This window comes from Zeus faber, assembly GCF_960531495.2.
Source record: "Zeus faber genome assembly, chromosome: 15".
Taxonomy (NCBI): domain Eukaryota; kingdom Metazoa; phylum Chordata; class Actinopteri; order Zeiformes; family Zeidae; genus Zeus; species Zeus faber.
Genome location: NC_137194.1, coordinates 11147794 through 11171178, shown reverse-complemented (window position 1 = coordinate 11171178; position 23385 = coordinate 11147794). Strand labels below are relative to the sequence as shown.

The 23385-nt window shown below is 42.3% G+C and overlaps 1 protein-coding gene across 2 annotated transcripts; it reads right to left on the bottom strand.

Moving 5' to 3' along the window:
- Positions 1-1214: 1214 nt before the first annotated feature.
- stat6 (signal transducer and activator of transcription 6, interleukin-4 induced) lies at positions 1215-20622 on the bottom strand. Of its 2 annotated transcripts, none has more exons than XM_080016016.1 (20): positions 20511-20622; positions 16165-16310; positions 15882-16026; positions 15324-15407; positions 14713-14884; positions 13093-13196; positions 12670-12818; positions 10110-10226; positions 9791-9967; positions 7598-7685; positions 7380-7502; positions 6122-6214; positions 5775-5978; positions 5548-5642; positions 5305-5438; positions 4890-5039; positions 4704-4770; positions 4528-4614; positions 2276-2374; positions 1215-2174 (listed from the first exon to the last, which is right to left on the bottom strand). In XM_080016016.1, exons 2-20 carry the CDS (start codon positions 16296-16298, stop codon positions 2114-2116), a joined length of 2283 nt encoding a protein of 760 aa, XP_079872142.1. In that variant the 5' UTR covers positions 16299-16310; positions 20511-20622; the 3' UTR covers positions 1215-2113. The 2 variants fall into 2 exon arrangements, with proteins under 2 accessions (XP_079872142.1, XP_079872141.1); XM_080016015.1 differs by lacking the exon at positions 20511-20622 and adding an exon at positions 19860-19983.
- Between the last annotated feature and the right edge of the window lie 2763 nt (positions 20623-23385).

Sequence of the window (23385 nt, the reverse complement as noted above, 5' to 3'; positions counted from 1 at the left end):
TTAAGGTGTCTTTATTTTTTTTCTCAATTCACGTGGTTAAACACATAGAGTGCATGATGATGCGGTGCCCTTGCTGGTGTTGAAAAGCACCTGGTGCATTCTCTTTTTTATTTTATTTTTTTTACACTGGGAACTGGAGGGGGGGGGGGCATTTAGAGTGAGCGTTTTTAATGGTACAATCCCCTCTTACTTTTAGGGAGGTAACCTTGAGGCGACAACCACCTTTAGCTTGTTTGTACAGGGTGGCAGATGTGCACCTGTATTTTCAGAGGATCTATGCAAGAGAATGAAAGTTGAGTGTGCAGCTCGTGTCCACTCCTTTCTCGCCCTTCCTCCATCTTGTCGTGAACCTAACAAGGGGAATGCTGCTGGAGGTCGAATTTGGGCAATGAATAAGGGGGACACTGAGACACCGGCTGGCGTTTTGCCATTTGACAGAGCAATTACTAAACCAGACATGTAAGCTTTTTTTTTTCCTCTTCCGCTTCCTTTACATACGCTTTTACAATTTGATTTTTTCTGGCAGTAGTACTAGAATTTTTCATTTTAGACTCTTATGTAGACCTTCGATTTTATGTTCTAATGGAAAGGCTTTGTAATGTACAGTGTAAAGTTTTCTTTTTTTAAAGATTTACCATGATTGTTAAAACTGGATGGATAGAAAATATAATATTTAAGTTAAATAATGTCTCCTCTTTGGCCAATGGATTACAGAACATATAACAATGTGATTCACCATCATGTGATAAACGCATTCGCCTTGGTTCAGTGGACCGTCTATTTGCTTTAGAACACACCTTCCTAAACAGATTACCACGGAGTTTTCATATAGTTTTTTTGTATTCCAAAAATAATCCGAAACATTTCATAAGATTTTTGGTCTGTTAACTTCTAAACTGATAAAGACATGGTCTCTGAACAGTTCCCATGACAGACAATCACAAAATAAATTTTTTTTACATTAAAAATAAAGGAATCCGTTAAGATTTCATCTGAGAAACAAAACCCAGTTTCCAGAATATTAATCACTAAACGTAGACATCAATGTGGCACCCACTGGAGCTCAATGAATATTTCCCCTGGTTCATCTGTGGGTGAAGAATCTGCCGATCTGTGCCTGCACCGTCATTCCAGAAGGAAGGAGCTCCATCCACGCTCAGTGGTGCAGTATTTAAAAGATCTGTCCTCAGTTATCAAGGATTTCTGACTTTTGGGGGAAGAACTCATTTATTATGAAGTCCACAGAGGAAAACCTTGGAATGATAAATCACAATATAAAATCCATGTGAAGTATAAATGATTAAAAATACATATCATTCAGGAAAAACACATGCATTCTTAACATAGTGCCAATGAATCCTGCCGAAACCATATCCTCATATATATTCCAACATTGAATTAAGTATAAAGGGAGGGCATTTTAAAATATACACTTTTTATCATTTCAATGTCACACTTCATTTTCCTACTTCACAGTTTAGAAAATCATTCTGAACAAGGGGGCAATGAGATAAATACAACGTGAAAGGAAAATTGGGCGAAAAAGAAATCCTATTTTTACAACAGACATTGCAGTTCATAATTGGTCAGATTTCTACCCAGAAAATTTGGCCTCGTGCGATTTAATAAAAAGATTATCACACACATATAACAAACAACACTCTGCCATGTAATATAAACAACCATGCTAGAAGAGCAGGAACTAAACATGTTATATGAGTACTCCTATAACAGCAAAGTTTTGTGTCAGACATATAATATAAACAGACAACAAAAGTAATGGTTATCTAATTTAAACCTGTTATATTGTTTAAAAGGTTGTGGAAAAGGCAGAGTTGGTCAGGGAAAAGCATGGAATTGCCCCCTTAGTTCTTCTTTGTTCCCAGTCTGACATCCTTGTCCTCCTTGTTGTTTCCTTCTTTCCGACTGGATCGAGCGCAACATTTCGAGTCCCATGTACACCAACATGTCTTCTTGAGTTTTACCAAAACGTGAAGACATGATGCCACGGCTCCAAGGGGATGAGAGTAAACAAGCTGTGTGGGATTATTCAGAGCGGCTCAGTTTTCCTCACCATGCATTGTCGATAGATAATGTCCTCAGGGAAATCCTTCTAATTTCCTAATCTCTGTAGAATGTCTTCAATATCCATATCCATATTTTCAGGCTGGACCCTAGAGATTCATAACACATACAGACAAGTTAAAACAATGATGTCATTTACATGTAATGCGGACAAACAAACAAAATCACTGTATGACTATAGTTAACCTACAAATCTCCAGGGAAGAGTGCACCGGGGTCAGAGAACTCCGGCACAAACTCTGCTCCTTGAACTGAAGGCTCTGGTGAGAACGACGTCTGGAACTGGGGCCTGGGAAAACCGAGGGAGAAAGAGTCCCTTCAGTACAAAGCCCTGAGCGTCATCACATACAGCAGAGGAAAAGGGCAGCGTGTGTGTGTGTGTGTGTGTGTGTGTGTGTGTGTGTGTGTGTGTGTGTGTGTGTGTGTGTGTGTGTGTGTGTGTGTGTGTGTGTGTGTGTGTGTGTGTGTGTGTGTGTGTGTGTGTGTGTGAGAAAGAGAGGGGTGTGGGAAATCAATCAAAATTTGCTACTTATTTCAATTAGAAAACATGGTGTGGCATGTTACGAATAAATATTATCATTATTATTAATTATTATTACTACTATAATCATTATAATAATAATAATAATAATAATAATAATAATAATAATAATTATTATTATTATTATTATTATTATTATTTTGATACTTTAGTACAGTGATTCTCAAAGTGGGGTCCGGGTACCCCCAAGGGTCTTTCAAAAGGTACCAGGGGGTCTCTAGCAAAATTATGAATAGTTGAACTTCACCATTATTTAATTTCTAAGACATTAAAACCATTAGAGAATGTAGAATAATGACTGTTTTTATCCAAGTTTCACTGTTAGCTCCCTAACTACAGTATAGATGGGTATGTAAGTTCAGACTAAAATCATATCTAACAATAGAAATCTTCTCAGATTTGGTCCCAGAGACTACATCTTATTTAACGGGGTCCATGGCCTAATGCGTATCAAATTGAGGGTTGTTGTAGCTGCCCTAGTTGATCTCTTAGGCCTCAATGACCAGAAAATAAAACTAAAGAACTGTACAGGGGACGGTAGCTCAGGCGGTAGAGCTGGTGGTCTAGTAATCTAAAGGTTGCTGGTTCGATCCCAGGCTCCTCCTGCTAGCATGCTGTAGTGTCCTTGAGCAAGACACTTAACCCCTCATTGCTCCTGATGGCTGCGTCCGTCGGTGTTTGAATAATTGTAAGTCGCTTTGGATAAAAGCGTCTGCTTAATGTAATGTACAGTAAGAGCACATAAAAAAAGGTATTTTGCTTAAAAAAACGGTCAAAGAAGTTTTTATTTTAATCAGTGACCATTAACTCAATATTTGCAGTATAAGGAAACAAAGCTGGCAGCCAAAAAAGCATATTTTAGAAACCAGAGTCAAGGTCAAGGTGTCAGTACCAGTACTGGTATTGAAAACTCAGGCCTTAACAGTGGCTCGCTAATCTCTTGAACTTGAACTTGAACATGAACATGCAGGGGCGGTCTTTGTGATTCTGAGGCCCCAGGCAGGACCAATCTGAGGCCGCTCTTTTCTCTTTTCAGTGAGCAAAGCTAAATGAGAATTCCAACGGAACCATGAGACAACAAGACAAGGTTATAAATATATGAAATTCTATTTGAAATTACTACATTAAATGACTCAGGAGTGGGTAGTCACTCCAGAAAATGAGTCATTTGGTCGTTTTGTTTGCGACTCGCAGGCTGAACTGAGACTCGAAAAGAGCCGAGAGCCAGAACAGAACAACCGAACCCTGATGCGCTGATGGGATCTCTGTACTGGACAGAAAGTGTTCAAACTCTTTTATTAGAACTTGTATCGATCCTGTTACTACTCCTCCAATGGGGTTATTTCAATAGGAAACGTTGGAACACTTTTACCTCATAAATATATAATTCCAAATAGGATTAAGGACGTTTTGTTCAAGAGTGTACACAGATTCTCTGCTGTCAACTCCAACATAGGTAAATTGTGACCACTTATTGAGGATAATCAGGCAGCGTATGAACCACCACGGCACCAGGTCACCTTCACGCCGAGCCCTGGTCTCCGGGCGCTTTTAAACGTGCATTTATGTGGCCAGGTTTCAAAAGTTCACCGAGCATCACAGTCTCAAGTCCTTGCCAAACGGACGATCTTTCATGACTGCAGTCGAACTACACACTACAAGTGTGTGTTTCCTCTCCTCCGCCCACCATATCCGTGTCCACTCTCCACGTTCTCTTTTTTTTCCCCTAATAATTGGGATACTTGTGGGATGTGAGTGTTGCACAGAGCTGATGGCTGGAGTGCCAAAGCAAAACAAGAGTTTTTATGAAAAAATAAAATAAAAATCACTCAAATTTGCGAGCGCACAAGGCTCCGGGCAATGGCCTAACTATATCGTATGGAAAGACCGCCTGTGCTCACATGGGGTATCCGTGAGGGCTGTGGTCCTGAGGCGTCTCACAGCGGGGCGTCATACTGAGACCACTGAGCGACACCGCGTCAGCTTCCCTGCGCTCGCAAACACACAGACAAAGTGCCGTCAGAGGAAGGAAGGTGAGCATGACAAAGCCTGGGGTCGGTTGGGACGCGGTCCTTACGTGGTCGTAACTATAGTCTGGAGCGTCGTGCTGAGGTAGCCTCCCTTTGCCGAGGTTACTGGGTCTTCTGTTAACCAAGACAGCAAAAATACATGCAACTTTCAGTGGAAATTAATTTAAAAAAAAAATAATAATCTTGTTTATACAAATAGAAATTGTTGAATTTACACGGGGGGGAGGGGTTACCTGTGTAGTATTTTCTGAAAACATCATGTTTAGGAAAGTCAGGGTACAACAATGTGAGGTGCTTAATGTCTCCGATGCGGTTGCCAAGGCAACGGATCTCAAGGTCCTTCTTGGTGAAGGGCTGAATATTCTGGATTTTCTGTCCCCCATCTGCAAAGATGTACTGAGGGTGAGCGGGTCATGCAGAGGTACAAGCAATGCCAAGGTAATAAAAAAACAAACAAAAAAAAGATATTGGGGAAATTCCCGCTTTCCCTTACTAGAGCCTGAACTAAATGTCCCTGGAATGAAATGTGATGTGATACCAAACCAGAGACCGGACCAGAAATTTAGAAACGTGGAGGACTAACTAAAACCGAATGGAATTATAACGTCAGTCCCATAAAACCCATTGTCAGGCCGTACAATAACTTACTCTCACTGGGGGCCACGTAGGCGATGGTGATGCCGCCGATCTCGGAGTCGCTGAAGCGGAGTAAGAACGTCCCGTTGGGCCTGTCTTTCAGGATAAGATGGAGGTGCTGCTTCCCAATAAATCCGAATATCAACCTGGAGGAGGTAACGCCGCGTATGTTACTTGACTGTGTCGGGACTGCAGATTTTTACAGTTCAATACTCGGAGCTGCACGGTGACTCCGGCACCCCTCCTCCTCCTCACCCTTCGGTCCAGTAGTCCCTCAGGTGCTTTTTGCTCAGCTCCATCACTCCCTCAAACCACTGCCAGAAGGTAAACTGGCGACCAGGGAGCACCTCCTGTAAAACGAAAACGCGTTTGATTGATAATACGTGGATGCTTGAGAGAGAGAGAGAGAGAGAGAGAGAGAGAGAGAGAGAGAGAGAGAGAGAGAGAGAGAGAGAGAGAGAGAGAGAGTCTTTTTTTTTTACCTTATTGAACTGTCCCCACGAGACCAACAGGTTGCTGAAGTCTTCAGAGATGTCTGGATTGTCAAAGATCTTCTGGGCCAGGAAGTGCTGGTTGTACTGGTCCAGGCAGTGCTTGGTCTGGACCTCGCACATGAACTTACTGTTGAGGGTTATGCACATTTTCTTCCAGGGAACGCGCTCCGGAACCACAAAGGGAATCCTGTCCTGGTGACATCATGAAACACACGAGGGCCGAAGCGGTGAGCACCTCCCAGCAGGCTTTTAGACACACATACTAAAGTCTTAAACAAGATATTAACTCCAAGTAGATGGAACGGGATGAAAATAAATTTGAATATGGCACTCACTGGTTCAGAAAAAGCACAATCCCAGATGATGGTGGCCAGAGCGTTGTTGTCTTGACTGCCGTGGACGATGATAACCACCGGCACTGAAATCATCTACAACACAAATTGTATATAATATAACATGTAAATATGCTCTGCGAAGATGGGAGAGAAAAATGAGGAAGGGAGAAAGATGAACATTCCCGAAAGCTGTGTTCCCCAACCTTTTCTCTGCCATGGCACATTTTTTACAAAGAAACATTGCCACGACACACCACTATCTTTTAACCACTAAGAAAACCAACAAAAAGTCACAAATGCATAGAACTGAACTGTGCTTATTAATAATAATTATTATTGTTATTATTATTATTATTGTTATTGTTATTATTATGATGGCCTACTACTCTGTGCAATGACAATTAGTTGAATCTAATCCAATCTGATAGTTAACGACGCAAGACCTGTGAATGGGTTTGCTCAAAGCAAACAAATCTTTTTAATGACTCGGGAGTCGGGAGTCACTCCAAGTTGGCGTGGAGGGTGAGAAAAGAGTGGGAATGAATCTTAGACTCACAACCTGAATGTAGTTACTGAGGACTTATTGACAGAACATGGCAACAAGAGGTTTAAGAGGCATTGGGCGAGATTCATACGGGGGTCAACGATTCACCCGATTTGCCCAACTCTTTTGCAAGAGTGACTCCTGAGTCAGAAGATTTGTTCATTATGAACAAACTGTTTGCAAGTCTTTTATCTATCAGTAGCCTGTGATAATAAGCAGTCATCCGTGTTTGTGATGTTTTTAATAGACGGTTTTTAATAGAATAAATGATTCTTGGGAGACATTGATGAACCGACTCTTTCGAATGTCAGAGCAGCTCCTTGCTTTTCTTTATTTCTGTTTCTTATTCTTAGTGCGGTTGGCTTTAGATTGCAGGTAGTTTAGTTTAGTTGACTAAGTTTCGTTTTAGGTTAGTATAGTTCAGGTAATTTTTTTTTATTATTATTTGTTTTTTATTTTTAATGCAGCTGTAAGACGTAAATTTTCCCCTCAGAGATCAAGTGATGTCTTGTATTATCTTACCTACTAGAATTACTGTAAGCTATCCGTGGCCAGCCATTCAGATCAACATTTTTGAATTCATCAGTTATTTTTGTAATGTTAAAAAAAAACAAAAAAAAACAACAACCTTGTTGCTTATTCAATTTAAAATACAAAACACAATTTGAAATCTTCCATTTCTCTAGTCAAACAAATAGAGTAAAGGTGGGGGACCTGTATCCTGTATGGCGTGTCGCAGCCAGTGATGGTGATCTCTGTTGAGAAAAGCAGAGCAAATTTCTCCTCCGTCACGGACTCTGATCCCTTCCTGTCCGCCCTCTTGATCTTCTTGATGGACTGTCACCAAAAAGGGAAAGGTGTTAATTGACCTATGAAATGAGGCGTTCCCTTCTACGCTCTGTGTGAGCTGAGGTCCTGGGTGCAGTACACACCATGTGCCTAAAGGTGGCGCATGTGCTCCGGGTGACTGAGTTGTTTTCGAGGATGGCTGTGTTGTTGATCAGCTCCCCGACATTCTCACTGGAATAAACAGTAGACACACAATGTAATTAGAAGAAGCACAATTATTTGTAGTAATATTGTACACAACACATAATACAATCATGAAATTGAATGAAACATTTATAAGGTTGTTGTAAAAGCTTTTAGTTTGACTTTATTTAACTTTGTTTATGTTTTTTTAACATGCTTAAATGTTATACATTATCACAGCTGCAAGCCACACAAATAACAGCCTTTCTTTTTTTTTTGCGATATCACTATGTTCCTTTTATTCTTGAATTGTTGAGATTGGCTCGCAGATGAAGCGTTTCATGATTTACAAGACTGTGACGTATTACACTAACAAACTTGATAACTGGAAAATAGTTATGACTAATGGAGACATTTAAGACTTCAAACTCTGATCCCTTATTAATTATCTTATTGACGCAGAAGTGGGGCTTCTACATTCATACACAAAACCCATTTTCTATATATACTCGATATATCATTTGTTAAATACTGCATTCTCTTTCAAAGAACATTATTTTCACAGTAAAACCGATTACTCATCATCAACATACTGTACATCGGTAATATTCATACACCCATTAATAGAACATTTCCAGGGGAAACACTGAACATAATGACTATTCCATAATCAAATAACTCCTTGTGTAATGAATCCTGCCTGATCTCCCTGTATTTATATTTGTTTTCATGTAATGTTTCATGTTGTTTCATGTTATTTTCATCTGCTCATTTCCTCGTGCCATGCCACTAACCTCCATGTCATTTCAGATCTTGCCACTCCCTTTTGCTTCGCTGTCACTCCCTTCTCTTCACCTGGTTTCCTCTGTATAAATATCACTCCACTTCCCTTTGTTTTTTTGCCAGAATGTCTTTTGCATCACACTGAGATTTCCCACACTGCTTCCAGATTACCGTACCTTCTGTCCGAACCTCTGCCCGATTCCCTGGACTCCTTAACCATCCTAGTGAAATCCTGTTTTACTGCCGCTGTTACATTATTAAAATCATAATTCCCTAAATCTGGATGCAGAGTTGCCGTGAAAATAAGATAGACAAGACGATGCGTGCTGTGTTTTGCTCTGAAGCGCAGTGATTGGTTGACAGTGTGTCACGCTATGATGCTGCTACTTTACGACATGTTGGGAATGAGCTGTGGATACAGCCAATGTCGCCCCTATGCATCTGCATGTAATGTAAACAAATACAATGTGTATCAAGAGATGCAGACTTCTCTACAAAATCGGCTGTAAGTCGCTTAATTCTGAACCGATTTGCATGATTCTTTTTTTTTTTTTTTTTAATAAATGTGAGGAATTTAACATGATACCGGTTACTTATTGGAATTAAATTCAATTACCGGGGGCGAATCTAATCATATTTTTTCCTTCACTACCATCTTTAAAGGAAGAAGGTATCATGCGTGCCTCATATTGCACTTTAATTTAACAAAAAAACAAAAGTTCCTTGATTTAAGTGTTTTACAGAATAAATGGAAAGCAAAGCTATATTTGTCTCCCACCCCCGATCCGAAAAAATGAACCAATCCATGACTCACAAAACTGTGAGTTTTGTGAGTTGTTGATCTGTTGGGTCAGATCGTGTAACCACTGGGACTTGTCTGGGAGGAGGCTACAGCCAGGTGATGTCGTTGTTTTTTTTGTGGAATGTGGGGGTGTGTGGAGCCACTTGAGACTCTACTTTTTAGCGGGATATATCATGTATCAAGCCTGTTGAGGCTTGCTATTGCATTTCTGTATAGAGGTTATGCTGTGTTACTGAAACAGTTTTTTTTTTTTTTTTTTAAGCCTGCTGTGAATTTGATTCCTTTATTCTCTTTTATTTTTTGGGGAAACCGCATGGAATTATTATAAATGTTCTTTGGCATGCAATTCCAACTTTCAACACCAAGTACCTCATCTCTTCAGTGAGCTTAAAATAAAACCCACAGGTACATAAAGATGAGACATAAGATTAAGAGTCTTTCCTGTATTGAAAAAAAAGAGAATATATTATCGAAAAACGTGTCATTTGGAAACCAGTATCAAAGTCAAGGTATTGCTAAAGTAAATCTCCATGACATCAGACAGCCCCACCCTGTGGAGACCACTGACCTGGGCAGATTTGCCAGCTGTCCCAGGTTCCTGGCCTGTGCTTCAGTGATGATCTGTGCCTTGAACACTACAGGCTTTCCTGGAGCCATCTTTTCCCCCAGGAGATAGCGCACTGTGGTGGAGAACTTGGACTGGGTCTTAATGACCTGAGGAGGCTGCTTGTCCACCAACAGACAGCTAAAATAACAGCAAGACAGCGTGGATCAGCTGAGTGGGAGGGTTTAAGAATGCGGGCATTTGAATGAAAACTATAAGGAATATACTGAAAGACATCACTGCGGCTTAAATCAAAACTGTTTTTTAAGAATGTGTGTCAAACCTTTGAATCAGAGCCTGTTGAAGCCGAGCGAGTCGTTCTAGGAGCTCTGGAATGGGTTCCCCCACAAGCATCCCCTCCTGTCTCAGCTTGCCGTTAACCCCAAGCAATTGTTCACACCTCGAAGAGGATGTGTGGGGGAAAAAACAACAAAAATGAGATCACAATTAGAAAAGTGACTCACATAGACATAGTGGCCTGACAATGGCTTTAAAGTTCACCATTCCAGCTCTCATTCATTGTGTCATTCTGCTCACTGGATGATATGACACTGCAGAAATCAGGAAAATCAGGATCGACCATTGCAGGATCGACTGGCAGAACGCTGACTCAGGCGGGAAGTCAGTCATCACTTCAGAGAGTGTGGGCTTCACGGCCCACTTCAACAGCAGTTGGTGGGGATTGGATAATGTTTCTTTTTTTCCCCCACATACATATTTAATATTTTTAATATTATGATCAGGATGGATGCGTTTCATTAGATAACAGCTATATATTTCAGTTTACAGCACAAGCTTAATCTGAGGGATTCCTTTAGTCTCAAACTGTAATGCAAGTAGAGATGGGTTCTTTACAAATAACCAAATGTTGATGATAATAGTCCCAATTACAAACTGATTGATACAGCTGAAGCATTTAATGACCATTTCACCTCCTCCTGTTTACTGCTTCATAGATCATCTAAAGCCTCTTTCCCGCTTGTACTGAAAGGCGTAAATCCACTGGCAATGTTCCGTATTGGCATCGTGTGGGAAAGGGATCCGGTGTCGATGTTCCTTAAAAGTCGTTTCGTAAATTTCCTCACTCTCGACCTAGTATCATTTCCGGTAAAATGCAAATGTGTGTGGGAATGGAACCAATAACATTGCCGTAAAGTAGGGGTCGAGCCGAATCCAAATAAAGCACAAATAGTGGGTCTATATGAATATTTATTTCATACAAATATTTCAAAAAGTATTTGTTTTCAGGAAGAAAAGAAAGAAGAAATTGCAAAAATGGCGAGTCCAATCCGAAACACGTCCAGTCTCTATGGAGACAGGTCTTTATATTCTTAAATTGTATTCTTTTTGTTCTTAAAAATGCCCCTTAGACCCTAGAGGTGTCTTTTACAGTTAGGGGTGCGGTGCGGGGACATTGGGCTTCGTTTCTCCAGGGTTAGGGTTAACTTTGGGTTAGGTTTATTGCGTCCGGGGACGGAGGCTCCGGCCGTGAAGGGAACTGAGTCCGTCCTGGAGGGGCAGGGAGACGGGGAGCAAAGGGCCACTCTCTGAGAGGGCCACTCCCATTCAGATTGTACGTCCGTTTGCGGACAGATTCAAAACAATCCAAACGATCGCATTTACACTGGACTTAACGTACTAACCATGACCCATTAAGTACTGTATCCGCAACAGTCATCTGACTCCACACGGAACTTTACCGTAAAGGAGGCCAAAGTGGGAAAGACTACCTACTGCTTTTGTCAGATATTTTTAATCCAGTAATGTTACAGATTCCACGTGGGGAAGGGGCTTAACAAAACTAGCAAAGGTAACAATTGGTTATCAAGAGTGTGCTTTACGTTTATGTCTCTATCGTTTCAGTAGCAACGTTTCATTCAGGCCTGTCACATATACAGACGTGTTAAATGTAATGATAAAAAATTCAAAACTTCTGAAAAGCACAAGGTGTCTTTCCTGTGGTTTTGATGACTCATGATTTTTCCAGTTTGACTCACATCCCTCCAGAAGAGGCAGGCCATGTAAAAAAAAAAAAAAAAGAATCAGAAAGATGGTTAACCTGTTAAGCCCCACGGCACAGTCCGTGTTGAATGAAAATAGGGCTTGTCATCCAATCGTCAAAATGGCGCAAGTTATTGATACTGCATCTCAGCATTCAGTGTTTTTTAAGGTCTTGAGGTCTTGAGGTGGTCTTTTGGGGGGATATTTGACCCTTTGTCGAGTGGTCAAAAATGGCTAGAAAGTCTACCAAAGCTGTGTAATTAATGGTATCAACCCACAACATGGTGCAGCAACTAATCACACATAATGAAGCATGTGAATGGATGTCATTAGGCACGAGTACAATGTTCAAAGCCCCTTTACAGTCAAAATATTAATAATTTTATCAGGCTCAATTAAAAATATAATGTTTATTACCTCTAAATTGATAGAAGATTGACATACAGTGTCAAGCTGCATCTCAAATGATTCCTTAGGGTCTCAGCTTTCTGATGGTGCAAGGCATTGTATGTGGCACCAATTGCCACCCCCCCAAAAAAAAAGCTGAATAGGTTGAAGGTGTCCTTTACCATAAACTTTACATACAAATCACATTTCCTTCCAGCTCAGAACTGTAATATCGAATTCATCTGATGTAACTATCCTATACGTCTCTAACGTCACATCAGATTGGAGTCAGCTTTAAAGCAATAGGAGGTTTTGGGTTTAACCTCAACTATCTACCATGTGGGCAAGTGTTGCACAATATTTTTTTTTTTTTTTACTCAACTGTAATATGAAAAAGTGCGATAACTAAAAGATAACAGCATTAACGAAGACACCAGACAGGATGAGAGCCTCACCAGGTCTGCAGAGGACTAAGGTTATCGTCGAAGGGATGTCCGATGGTGGACTGGTTCTGCTCCCACCTCCATGCCTTCAGCCGCGTGATGAGACGCATTTGGCAGCGGTCCAGACAGTCCGCGGCTTCCTGCAGAATTTGAAAACGATTCTGCAGGATACACACAAACACATATTACACACACACACGTGTGTATGTGCACGTTAGTATAAGCATTGCTCATCAAAACGTGAGCTTATAACAGTGTCAACAGGCTCTGCCAGACTAATTGCCTCCTAATTGTACTGTATCCTTCTACCTACTGTAGTTAGTACATTTACCTTAAACCGAAAAGAGAGGACACCAAAAGTGCTGCTTCCTTATCAGAGTTGGTCTTTCAATCATAACAGCCCCACAGAAGCTAATACACCATGTCCGTGCTCACCTTCACCATGGCTTGTAAATTGAACTCCAGCTTCTGGATATTACTTTGCAGCTTCTTGAGTTTTTGCAGTTCTGCGTTTTTTGGATCCAATCCGTTCTGTTGACCTAGACAGCCAAGGAGGATAAAAATAAATAAAATAAGTAACTGATACTGACACTGTCATATTCATGGATCAAGTCCGCATGAATATCACAGAAAAACGCAGCTGGCCGACAGGATCGACGCATCATCAGCAAGCAAGGACGAGACGCAATGTTTTGTTTGTTTATACGCAATGTTTATACAGAAGGATGATACCGAGATTACAACATATGCATTCAACTGTTCTCAAATAAACAAAGATTAACAATGAAATTAACACAGATAAAAACATGGAGTCCTAATAAATATTTATAGCATCCATTTGCAGCCATTTAACAGATGGTTATGGCTGCGTTCAGACTACAGGGCTTCATTGCTTTGCACAAATCCACTCTTTAATGTTTAAGCCATTTACCATCATTTTTACCGACTGTAGAGAGAGTAGAGGTGGGTCTTGGTCAAAACCTCAATTTTGCAACAAGGAATATTTGCTTCATTATTTATTGCTCATCTCTGCCACTAGGAATGACTCGGTAGACATCGAATGTCCGGCTCTCTAATATTTATCAGATTGGATTCGGACTGTAACCGACTCAGAATTTGTCAGTCGAAATCGGATCTGGCTGTTCAATGCGAATATTCGATCATTCGAATAAAGGGGTATTTGCCTCAGGTTGGGTACGGAGACCCAGTATTAAATGCGCCCCGGGGATAAATTAAAGACCGTAGTATTGATAAGCTCCAACATTACATACTATTATTATTACATTTAGCAGACGCTTTTATCCAAAGCGACTTACAATTACTCAAACACCGACGGACGCAGCCATCAGGAGCAATTAGGGGTTAAGTGTCTTGCTCAAGGACACTACAACATGCTAGCAGGAGGAGCCTGGGATCGAACCAGCAACCTTTAGATTACTAGACAACCAGCTCTACCCCCTGACCATCCCCATACTGTTACCAGTTCTATTACCAGTTCTGTTATCGGTATTGGAGAAATTCAGAAAACATATTTTCTACTTTTGAAGACTATATTACCTGTTTCAAACTTGCTTTGCTCAGGTTAACATATTTGTCAAAGAAGCATTTTCGCTATTAGCAGAACAGACATCTCTCCTCTCTACCCCTCCCTCTCCATCACCGGAACGGAGATGGAGGGCGGGGCCGGCTCCCACGCTGGCAATCACTCGCATGAAGATATTGCTCTTATTTATAATTCCTTGTTGACATGCTATCCCTGTGCAATTCTAAGCCTCTGTTTGGTTTATCCGGTTGATTTAAAAAACACTGAGTGAAGGAAAAAAAAAAGAAAAAAGACAACTGCTCGACTTGAAGAACCTCAGTCTACTGACGGGTTTCCAAATGTTGACTCGTCTACTTTCAAGGGGCAGCCCTAGATTGGGCGTATATGACATTTCAGACCAAATACACAATGAGTCAAAATTTGTATTAATCAGATTGTGTCTTTATGTTTTTGCTCTAAAATATCTGTGTGTTTGGACGATATTGGGGGTGAGTGGGGTTTAGAGCGCTCACCCTGTAAAGACTCAAAGTTCTGTCTCTCCCAGTTGAGCTCCTCCTGCAGCTGGTGGATCTTCTGCCTGCGGTCCTGGATCTCTAGCACCTTGAGCACCAGCTGGTCCACGTCGCACATGTTCGTTGCCACGGAGTCCGGGCTGACCAGCGGCTGGTTGGACGCCTGAGAGGACTACAAAGTAAAACAACACCAAATATAGTCAGTGCTGAGTACATCAGAGTACAGATTGAAGGTTGAAGATCTCTGGTCAAATCAGACCCCTAGGAAGTTACGCTTTAATACACTTTAACGCAATTCTTAACAAAAGTAATACCTCTGTAAAAAAAGAATCTATAAACAACTAATGGATGTGTTGAAGTCAAAGGAACTCCTCGATGAGCTGAAATGAACAGCTGATTGATTCAGACATTAAAAGAAGTTCCGAGCAGACTGTGTTGGTCCCGTGCCAGTGTAGATGCACACATACACACCTCCGGCCACAACTTAAAAAGTAATACAGCCCACATGAAGTCACATTTAGTACCATGTGTTCTGAAATAGGTTTGACATCCCCGCTCTAGAATGTCAAGCTAAACTAAACACGGACAGAATGTCTAGTCAGAAGCCTCACAGCATTGCTGAGCAGGACTCTCTCCTTCCTGAGGATGTCTCGGACCATCACCCCGAACTGCAGAGGCTCCTGCCGGAAAATGTTCTGGAAAGCAATGCGAGACAGAATGAACATTGTTTCATGTAAATGTTATTATTTAATGTATAATGTTGACATATTTTTGTGGCACGATTATCATTCTGAATTTGCGTACCATAGCTTTTGCCTTTTGGCACTCACAGCCATTCTGATGCAGATCATTGAACAGATTCCCCATATGTGAACAATGGATTCTCTGCAACCAATCCACGTTATTTCCCTACTCATCCCAATTTATGGTTATGGAGGGCTGTTTTTTCCGCAGTTTACAAAAGGTTATTATTGTTTTGTTTTTATTCACATTTTTTTACAATTTACTACAAGGCTGGGGGGCACTCTGAATAGGCTGCATTCATTGGCAGCTCAAAGTTTTGTTATTACAAAATAACAATTTCCTTGCAGGTGATGCAACAGCAGTAGAGGAAATAGTCAAAGTTATAATCACGATAGCCAGCGTTGAATAATCTATCATCTTCTCACCATGTTCCTGCTGATGTGCATCAGCCTCATCCTCTCCACCACGTTGGGTTTCTGATGAGCCAGATTCTGCAGGATGTTGATGATCTGCTCCAGCAGATCTTGGGCCTTTCCCGCCTGCTCCACGTTCTCCAGTTCAAAATCCTCCCTGGCAACAATGCACAAACAGGACAAACGAATAAAGAAAACAGACTTGCGTTTGTGTGTGTGCGCCTGTGTGAACAGGGGGGATGTTTTCTCCTCTGCCATGCTGAAGCACACAGGCATGCTTGCATGCTGACAGTACCATCTTTGTTCCTCGATCCATTCTGCCAAAAAATATCTGACTTCTATGGGAAAGGCCGCCGCAGGGTAGAGATCGGTGACCGTCTGCGTGGGCATGTATTGAAACAGCTGATTCATCTGAGTCCACTGGGCCATGGTTCAGAAGAGCTGAGAGAGACAGGTAAATTGCATGTGCTTTAAAGATGTAAGTACATTTCCAAAAGTCATACAGTCGCGTGAATCCGCAAACTCACAAAACCGCACTGATGACACACAGATTAGTGTCGGTTGCACTTCATTCCTTCTAAGCAGGTCATCGAGAACCAATCCCCAACACAGGCATTTTAACTGCTAGTGTTGTTAAATAACGAGCATAAGGGAAATATCATCTGCTACGACTGTAGTAAAGAAATAATATTTCCTATATTTAGTGAGTGAGAGCCATTATTGCAAAGCACACGGCCATGCAAAGCAGAAGTGCATAAAAACCACAATAGTGCCTAATAGAAAACGTGATTAATATGGTAAACTCAACAACGCAACTGAGAGACAGAGAAAGTTTGTAGCATGTGTGCTTGATCCGTTTCACTGACGTGGGTCGGGGGGGACAGACAGTGCACAAAAACAACTACAAACTATCTCGATCTACAGCGTTTCTTGATTTTTGCACAGACCAAGAGCAATTACTAACGGATTCTGAGACCAACATTTTAAGTAATGAGCACGTGCCCAAGTTCTGATCAGATCATTACTATTACTCTTACTAGTAAAGATTGACACCATTAGGTTGCTGACATAAGAACACAATGACTGACATAGAGTATATTCTCTCCATTTCTTTATATATACAGAAATGGAGAGAATATAATAATAATAATAATATAATATATATATACGTTTTTTTAGAACACCCCCATTTTTCCAGTTTTTATTGAAATGTAACAGTTCTAGTCCAGTGAATAACCGGACATGGTACAAAGGTAATTGCTTAACTTCCAGAGGTTTAAAAAAGGTTTGGGTTACCAAAAACTGAAAAATAATGAAAATTCAGACTTAAAAAAAATTAAAAAATTAAAATAAAAGGCCATATTCAGGAACAAGTAATGGGTTTGACAACTTACAGCTGTTCTGCAGCAATGGAAGCAAATGAAGCCTTGAAAGTTGATGCAAACAATTGCTACAGGTGTCCCAACTTGTGTTGTTTACTTACTCTGTCCATATAAAAGCAGTGTTGGAACAGACCGTATTATAGCACCATCTGAAGCAGTATTTGGACAATATTGCACCGTGGGAAGTAGTATAGTGCCATCACAATGGCAGGAAAACGGCAATTAACAAAGGAAGACAGAGAGAGCTTTATAACCCTTAAAAGTAGGTCTTTCTTTAAGAGAAATTGCAAAGAATGCCAGGATATCTGTGAGTACAGTTTCTTATGCCATCAAAAGGCATTTGAATTGCCGGGGGCCAGTGATGGAGCAATGAATCAACATTTCAAATCTTCGGTTCATCAGGCATGGTTTTTGTAAGATTACACGCCGTGAAATTTGTACGCCGTGGAATAGGCCAAAGGATGCGTTCCTCAGTGTTACACCAACTGTCAAACATGGAGGAGGAAACATGACGGTCTGGGGCTCTTTTGCTGGATCCGGAGTCAACGACTTGTACGGAGTGAATGACACCATGAACCAGAAGGGCTAGCACAGCCTTTTGCAGAGCCATGCAATAACCTCTGGTTTACGCCTAGTTGGTCAGGGGTTCATCCTACAACAAAATAATGACCCAAAACAGACCTCCAGGCTATGTCACAACTACCCTAGACGAAAGAACAAGACAGCAGGCTTCAAATCATGGAATGTCCGGCACGGTCTCCATGGAGCTAGTGAGTGCAAAGCAACCTACAAGTGCAACATATTTGTGGGAACATCTGCAACAGTATTGGGAAGAACTTTGCCAACGATGTTTGATTTCCATTGTAAAAAGAATCTCACCCGTGTGTTCGCTGATTGTTATATCATCATTATATCTTTTTTTTTTTTTTTTTTAACTTTTTTAAACAAAACAACCCATGATTCATTTTTATTCCCAATTGTTTATTTGTTCTATGCTTTCATTTTACAATACATTGAGACATTAAACTGTGTAAATTCCAATAAAAACTGGAAAAATTAAGGTGTTCTAAAACTGACCGGTAGATCTATCTATATAACATTGGACGTGGATTATGACTCATATATATATACGCACGCACACACGACATAACGACCGTTCGGACTAACGACCAGCTCCTCAGCCAGCTTACCAGTCTGTATTGTACACTGCGTACAATACTGCGGCGTCTCAGCGTCAAGCATTTCATCGCGCATCACCCTTTGTATACTATATACACTATATACATCTCATCACCATTCTCAGTCTTGTTACCACAGTCTGTCAGTATTCACTTCACTAGCGTTCGCAATGGCCATGCCCCCTTACCGTGAAATAACACAGGTCCTCACTTATCGACAAATTTGCACAACAACCTGGTCTTAGGAACGGAACTCGTAATTTCTGTGATTTTTATTTTATTTTAATTCATTTTTTTACTTGCACTGTTCATTCAACACCTCAGCACCTAAATTCCCCCCTGGGGGTCGATTAAGTAATCTTATGTTATCTGATCTTATCTTATCTCCTTCACATTAACTACCAACAAGGAAGAAAGCTTATTGATTATGCATAAACAAATACAATTGTATTGCATTACCTTATATACTATTATATTACAGTAAATTATACTGCATTACATTATATCATATTATAGAGATCTACACAGCCAGAGGATACAGGGCTCTAGAATCTAGGCCTGAATAAAGAGGGATAAGGTTAAAATGTGTGTGTAGTATAATTACTATAGTTTCTGAATTGTTATTCCACTGGCTCTATAAGAACTGTATTTTACAAGAAGAAGGTACATGTATGCAGGCAATGCTGTCTTTTTTTCTAAGCATAAAAAATATCCTTTTCGTTTCTGACGCAGTTCCATGTGTTTGGGTGTTTTCCAATACGTCTTAAAGCGGCGCGGAGAAGCCAATTAACGGGCACGTTTGACTCGAGAAAGCTCTCTAGACACGGTTACTGGCATTTGGACCAAGTGAACGACGTTTTTAAATCCAAAAGCCCCAGCACAGCAGCCTCCCTGGGAAGACACTAGTTCACGCCATCGCCAAGGTTTAAAAATCCTGAAACACACCATGTCACCAGCACCAGCCACGGCTGCGGCGTGGGGGGAAACGGCGGTTGCGTAATTCAAGTTGGCAGTTGGCGAAACACACAAACGCATTTTTTTAGATTATTTTATTTTTATATAATACTGGGGTCAAAACAATACAAAACATTAAAGGGGGGGGGGGGGCGAATAAGGATAAGGTCAAAAACAGGAATAAATAAATCCAAATAAATAAAGTTTGACGGGAATTAGCAATTGTGTGTCGTCTGAAGTGCCGCTAAAATACAGTATAGCCCAAACTCACAAGCCAATTTATCTAAATGTACACATTTATGAAATGTATAAACATAACTCGCGGCAGGGAAAATTGACGATAAATGTATTATTACGCATCTATCCGCGGAGCGAAACGCTGGGGCCTGTACGGCTAGACCTGTTCCGACTGTATCGTCGGACAACGTATTCAGATTTTAATACGATTTAGTATGAGGTTAATTACGATCACTTACCTTCACCACAATGAAAAACGCTTTGTTTTTGTTTCCTGTTTGTTTGCGTCTTTGTTTGTCTGTTTGTTTTAAGTTGCCGCTTTTTCAAAACATTTCCATAGTTGAGGTTCTGAGTCGCCCCCCGCCCCCCCCCCCCCCCCCCCCCCGGTTCCTCCTCCTCCTCCTCCTCCTCCTCCTCCTCCTCCCCTGTTTGTTTCTGTTTTAGTCCGTTCTAGTTGCTCTCGGCGTCGGCTTGATTTACTGCGCGCACGAAATAAACAACGACAACGACGACGACGACGACAAGAAGGGGGGGGGGGGGGGGGAGGAGGACGAAGGTCCCACGCGGAACGTTTACCAGCAAACACCGAGGTGGATGCGAGGATCGAAGCGCCGCGGCCAGTTAGAAAGCCGATACTTCCCCATTACGCGCCTCGGAAAGTACAGCCTATTTCCGGCTCCAATCCAAAAATCACGCAGAGAATTGACGCCGAGACGCCATAAATAGCGCAACTACCGCGGAGGCGACGCAGCATGGGAACAGCGACTGTACGGAACCCGGGGAGTGGGTCGTCAAAATGTCGAGTTCGTGTCAACGGCGGCGTTCTGCTCACGGCCCGCGGCGCCTGGTGTCACTGGGCGATTCACCGAATGTATGGACCTTGTACGTACTGCGGTTGGGAAGCGTCAACTTGCGAAAAAACGGAGTCCGGGCGGACTCCACCACGGTCGGAAGTCACGGGCCGCGCAGTCTGAGGCGGACGCTCAACAGGAAGGCGGGTTGACAGCGCTCCGAGGGGGCGGAGTGTGGGACTCGGCCTGGGGTCCGGCACTCTCTCTCTGCCTGCATATGGAGCCGTTTCTGGAAGAGGCAGCCGCCCACTACAACCCCGCGCTGCCTTCCAGGAAGAGTCGGAGTCACCGACGAACACGTCCCGGACGGTTTCCTCTCACAGTCGCAGTCAACTGAATTAATTTAGTGGCATCAATTTAGGTTAGAAAGAGGTTATCTTCAAGGACTAGTCAGTGTCCATATTATTATTATTACTATTATAAGTATTGTTGTTGTTGTTGTTGTTGTCATTATTCGTATTAGTAGTAGTAGTACTAGTAGTAGTAGTAGTAGTATTGTTGTTTTCTTTTCTTTTTTTCTTTTTTTTTGTACCTGTGCTGTCAGCATGCAGGACATACAACACTGAGTATTTGCGCCATTGCATCTAGGACAGAGTTCAAGTTCTCAACCTGCAATGCAATTCTTGATTAATTCTATAATCATCAAGAACTGCTGCAATAACTCTGTGACTCTACGATCCGGAGGATGACAAGAGCACAGTTTTAGGTTATACAGAGCCACCACCAACCCCCCTCTTTGGAGAACTATTTTACCATGTTTGGGTTTATAACCAACTGATCACTACTCCAAGAGGGGGAGAATCACCACGGGTGAGATGATTAAACATAGAACCAAACAACATTTACACAGAATCATAAACTTTGGACAACATGTGTTGAAAAACTCAATTAGGCACGTGGCCTCTTCCCGTCATAGTTATGGCAGTAAATGAGGAACAAAAGCAGAGGGCTGTAACCACGAGGCTGTTGGGTTGTGTTCAAAGCAGGCGTTGGTGGTGTGTGTGCGTGTCTGTGTGCGTGCGTGCGTGCATGCGTGTGTGCACGTGTGTGTAAGGTGTCCACCGGTGAGTGTACATGACCCAGAGAAGCCGGAAGCCTGCGGAGCAAACCCCCACGCCTGGCCTCAAGGAGCATAACCCAGTCCCAGTGAGCACGAAGAGACCCTGCACCCCAGGGGTGCACACGTACAACCCACCCCCAAGTGCAGGCACAAGACGCAGCCGCAGGCACAGAACCCGGGCCGCGGGCGCCAGGCACGGACCGCAGGCCCAGAGCCAGGGCCTGAGCTGACAGACTGACACCCCGCCCGAACCGGCGAGCTGGCGGGACCCCCATGCCCACCCACGCCCCGCAGAAAGGGCGAGGCCTGCCCCACCACAGCCGACCAGACTCCCCACCCGACCGCGAGCGCCGAGCGCCCATCTGCGTAGTGGGGTGTGCTCAGCGCGGGGCACCCGGATGTTAGCCCCCCTGCCCCTGCCAATGCCAGCAGTCCTGCAGGGCGTGGCACCAGCCGCAGAGAAGCCGCTCAGTGGGAGCAAAGGCTCCCCCCACACCGACCCGCAAGCGACGGCCACCCCGGAAAACCCCAGTGCTCAATGTGTGCTGTTGGTAATTGCAGTTAGAATTGCGTGTGTGGGGGTGTGAGTCCTTCAGGCAAGTTGAACCCGAATCACTCGCACCCCTCCTGCTCCGCAGTTCCTGGTCTCGTGGAGTGTTGTTCGGAGTAGGATTGGCGTACGAGTGTATGTGTTCTTAGCTAATATGACTGCATGCTGGGGCAGGAGCGTGACAGGTAAGATTGCAGCCGCCCGCCACATCCCCACCCACATAGCTTCCACCCCACCCATCCCACAAGCCCTATGCCGTTTGTGTGGTGTATGTTCTGAGTATGAGTTTTGGCACTGGGAGAGATAGGCGCCGCACCCCCATCAGGCCCTTGGTCAGCTTCCGGCCGCAGAACAGAGGGCCCGCCCCTCCAGTGACGAGTGCCCCGCGCACCAAGAGCGCCAGAGGACAGGTACCCCGGCAGCCTGGTGTGATGACAGGAGTCTGCCCCCCACCGAAGGAGGCCACAGGGTGAGCCCCGCGCCGAGCACACCCAGCCAGGTTCAGGCCCCCGGGTCACAGGACCAGACGGAAAGCCTAACCAGCCCCGGCACGCCGGTTCAATATGTAGTGGATAGATGGATCATTTCCAAGCAGTCGAAAGTTCACAACACTTGATATCAACAACACAACTCTTTTAAGTTGTTGTTTTTTTCTGTGATGTAATCACACAATTAGAAAACAGAAAGAAAAATGCTTAACTAAACATGATTATATATGACAAATGAGATGCACTCTATAAATTATTATGGCAGTGTTACACTGCTATTATCATATATATATTTACATATTTGTATATTTCAAAAGAAGATATCGATATCTTAATATATCAATATGTTAATAGTTAATCAATTTTGTTACAGCTTTTAATTAATGCATTTATGAGTGTAATGAATTCTGAAATTTTTGCCTTATTATTATTATAATTATTATTATTTTTATTATTATTATTATTATTGCACAACAGAGCAGATACCTTAATACTGTTACAGTTTTCCTCAATTGTTAACACGTGTTTTCTGAAAACATACCTCATATTCTCAAAACTCTACACACAAATCTAAAAACACACACACAAAAGGCAGAACTCCACAAATCTCCTGAAAAATGAAACTGCATTCAAAACAATGTTATGTCTTCTCAAAATGGTATTTTGTGTTGAAATGACACACACACACCATCATATGTACAGACATTTCAAAGAACCACACTCGTACGCCTTATACTGACCCCTTACACCTTATCAGGAGACGTATACCTTTTGCATGTTCAGTGTTGTACTTACTACGTATGTACAGTAGTCTGT

What these genes read in the sequence shown, in the direction of transcription:
- stat6 (XM_080016016.1), bottom strand. Translation starts at nt 16,298, where the DNA reads ATGGCCCAGTGGACTCAGATGAATCAGCTGTTTCAATACATGCCCACG. An exon ending in ACACGCCATACAGGATACAG is followed by an intron (nt 6,215 to 7,379) that starts GTCCCCCACCTT and finishes TTTGTGTTGTAG; the next exon opens with ATGATTTCAGTGCCGGTGGT. An exon ending in GCACTCTTCCCTGGAGATTT is followed by an intron (nt 2,175 to 2,275) that starts GTAGGTTAACTA and finishes ATGAATCTCTAG; the next exon opens with GGTCCAGCCTGAAAATATGG.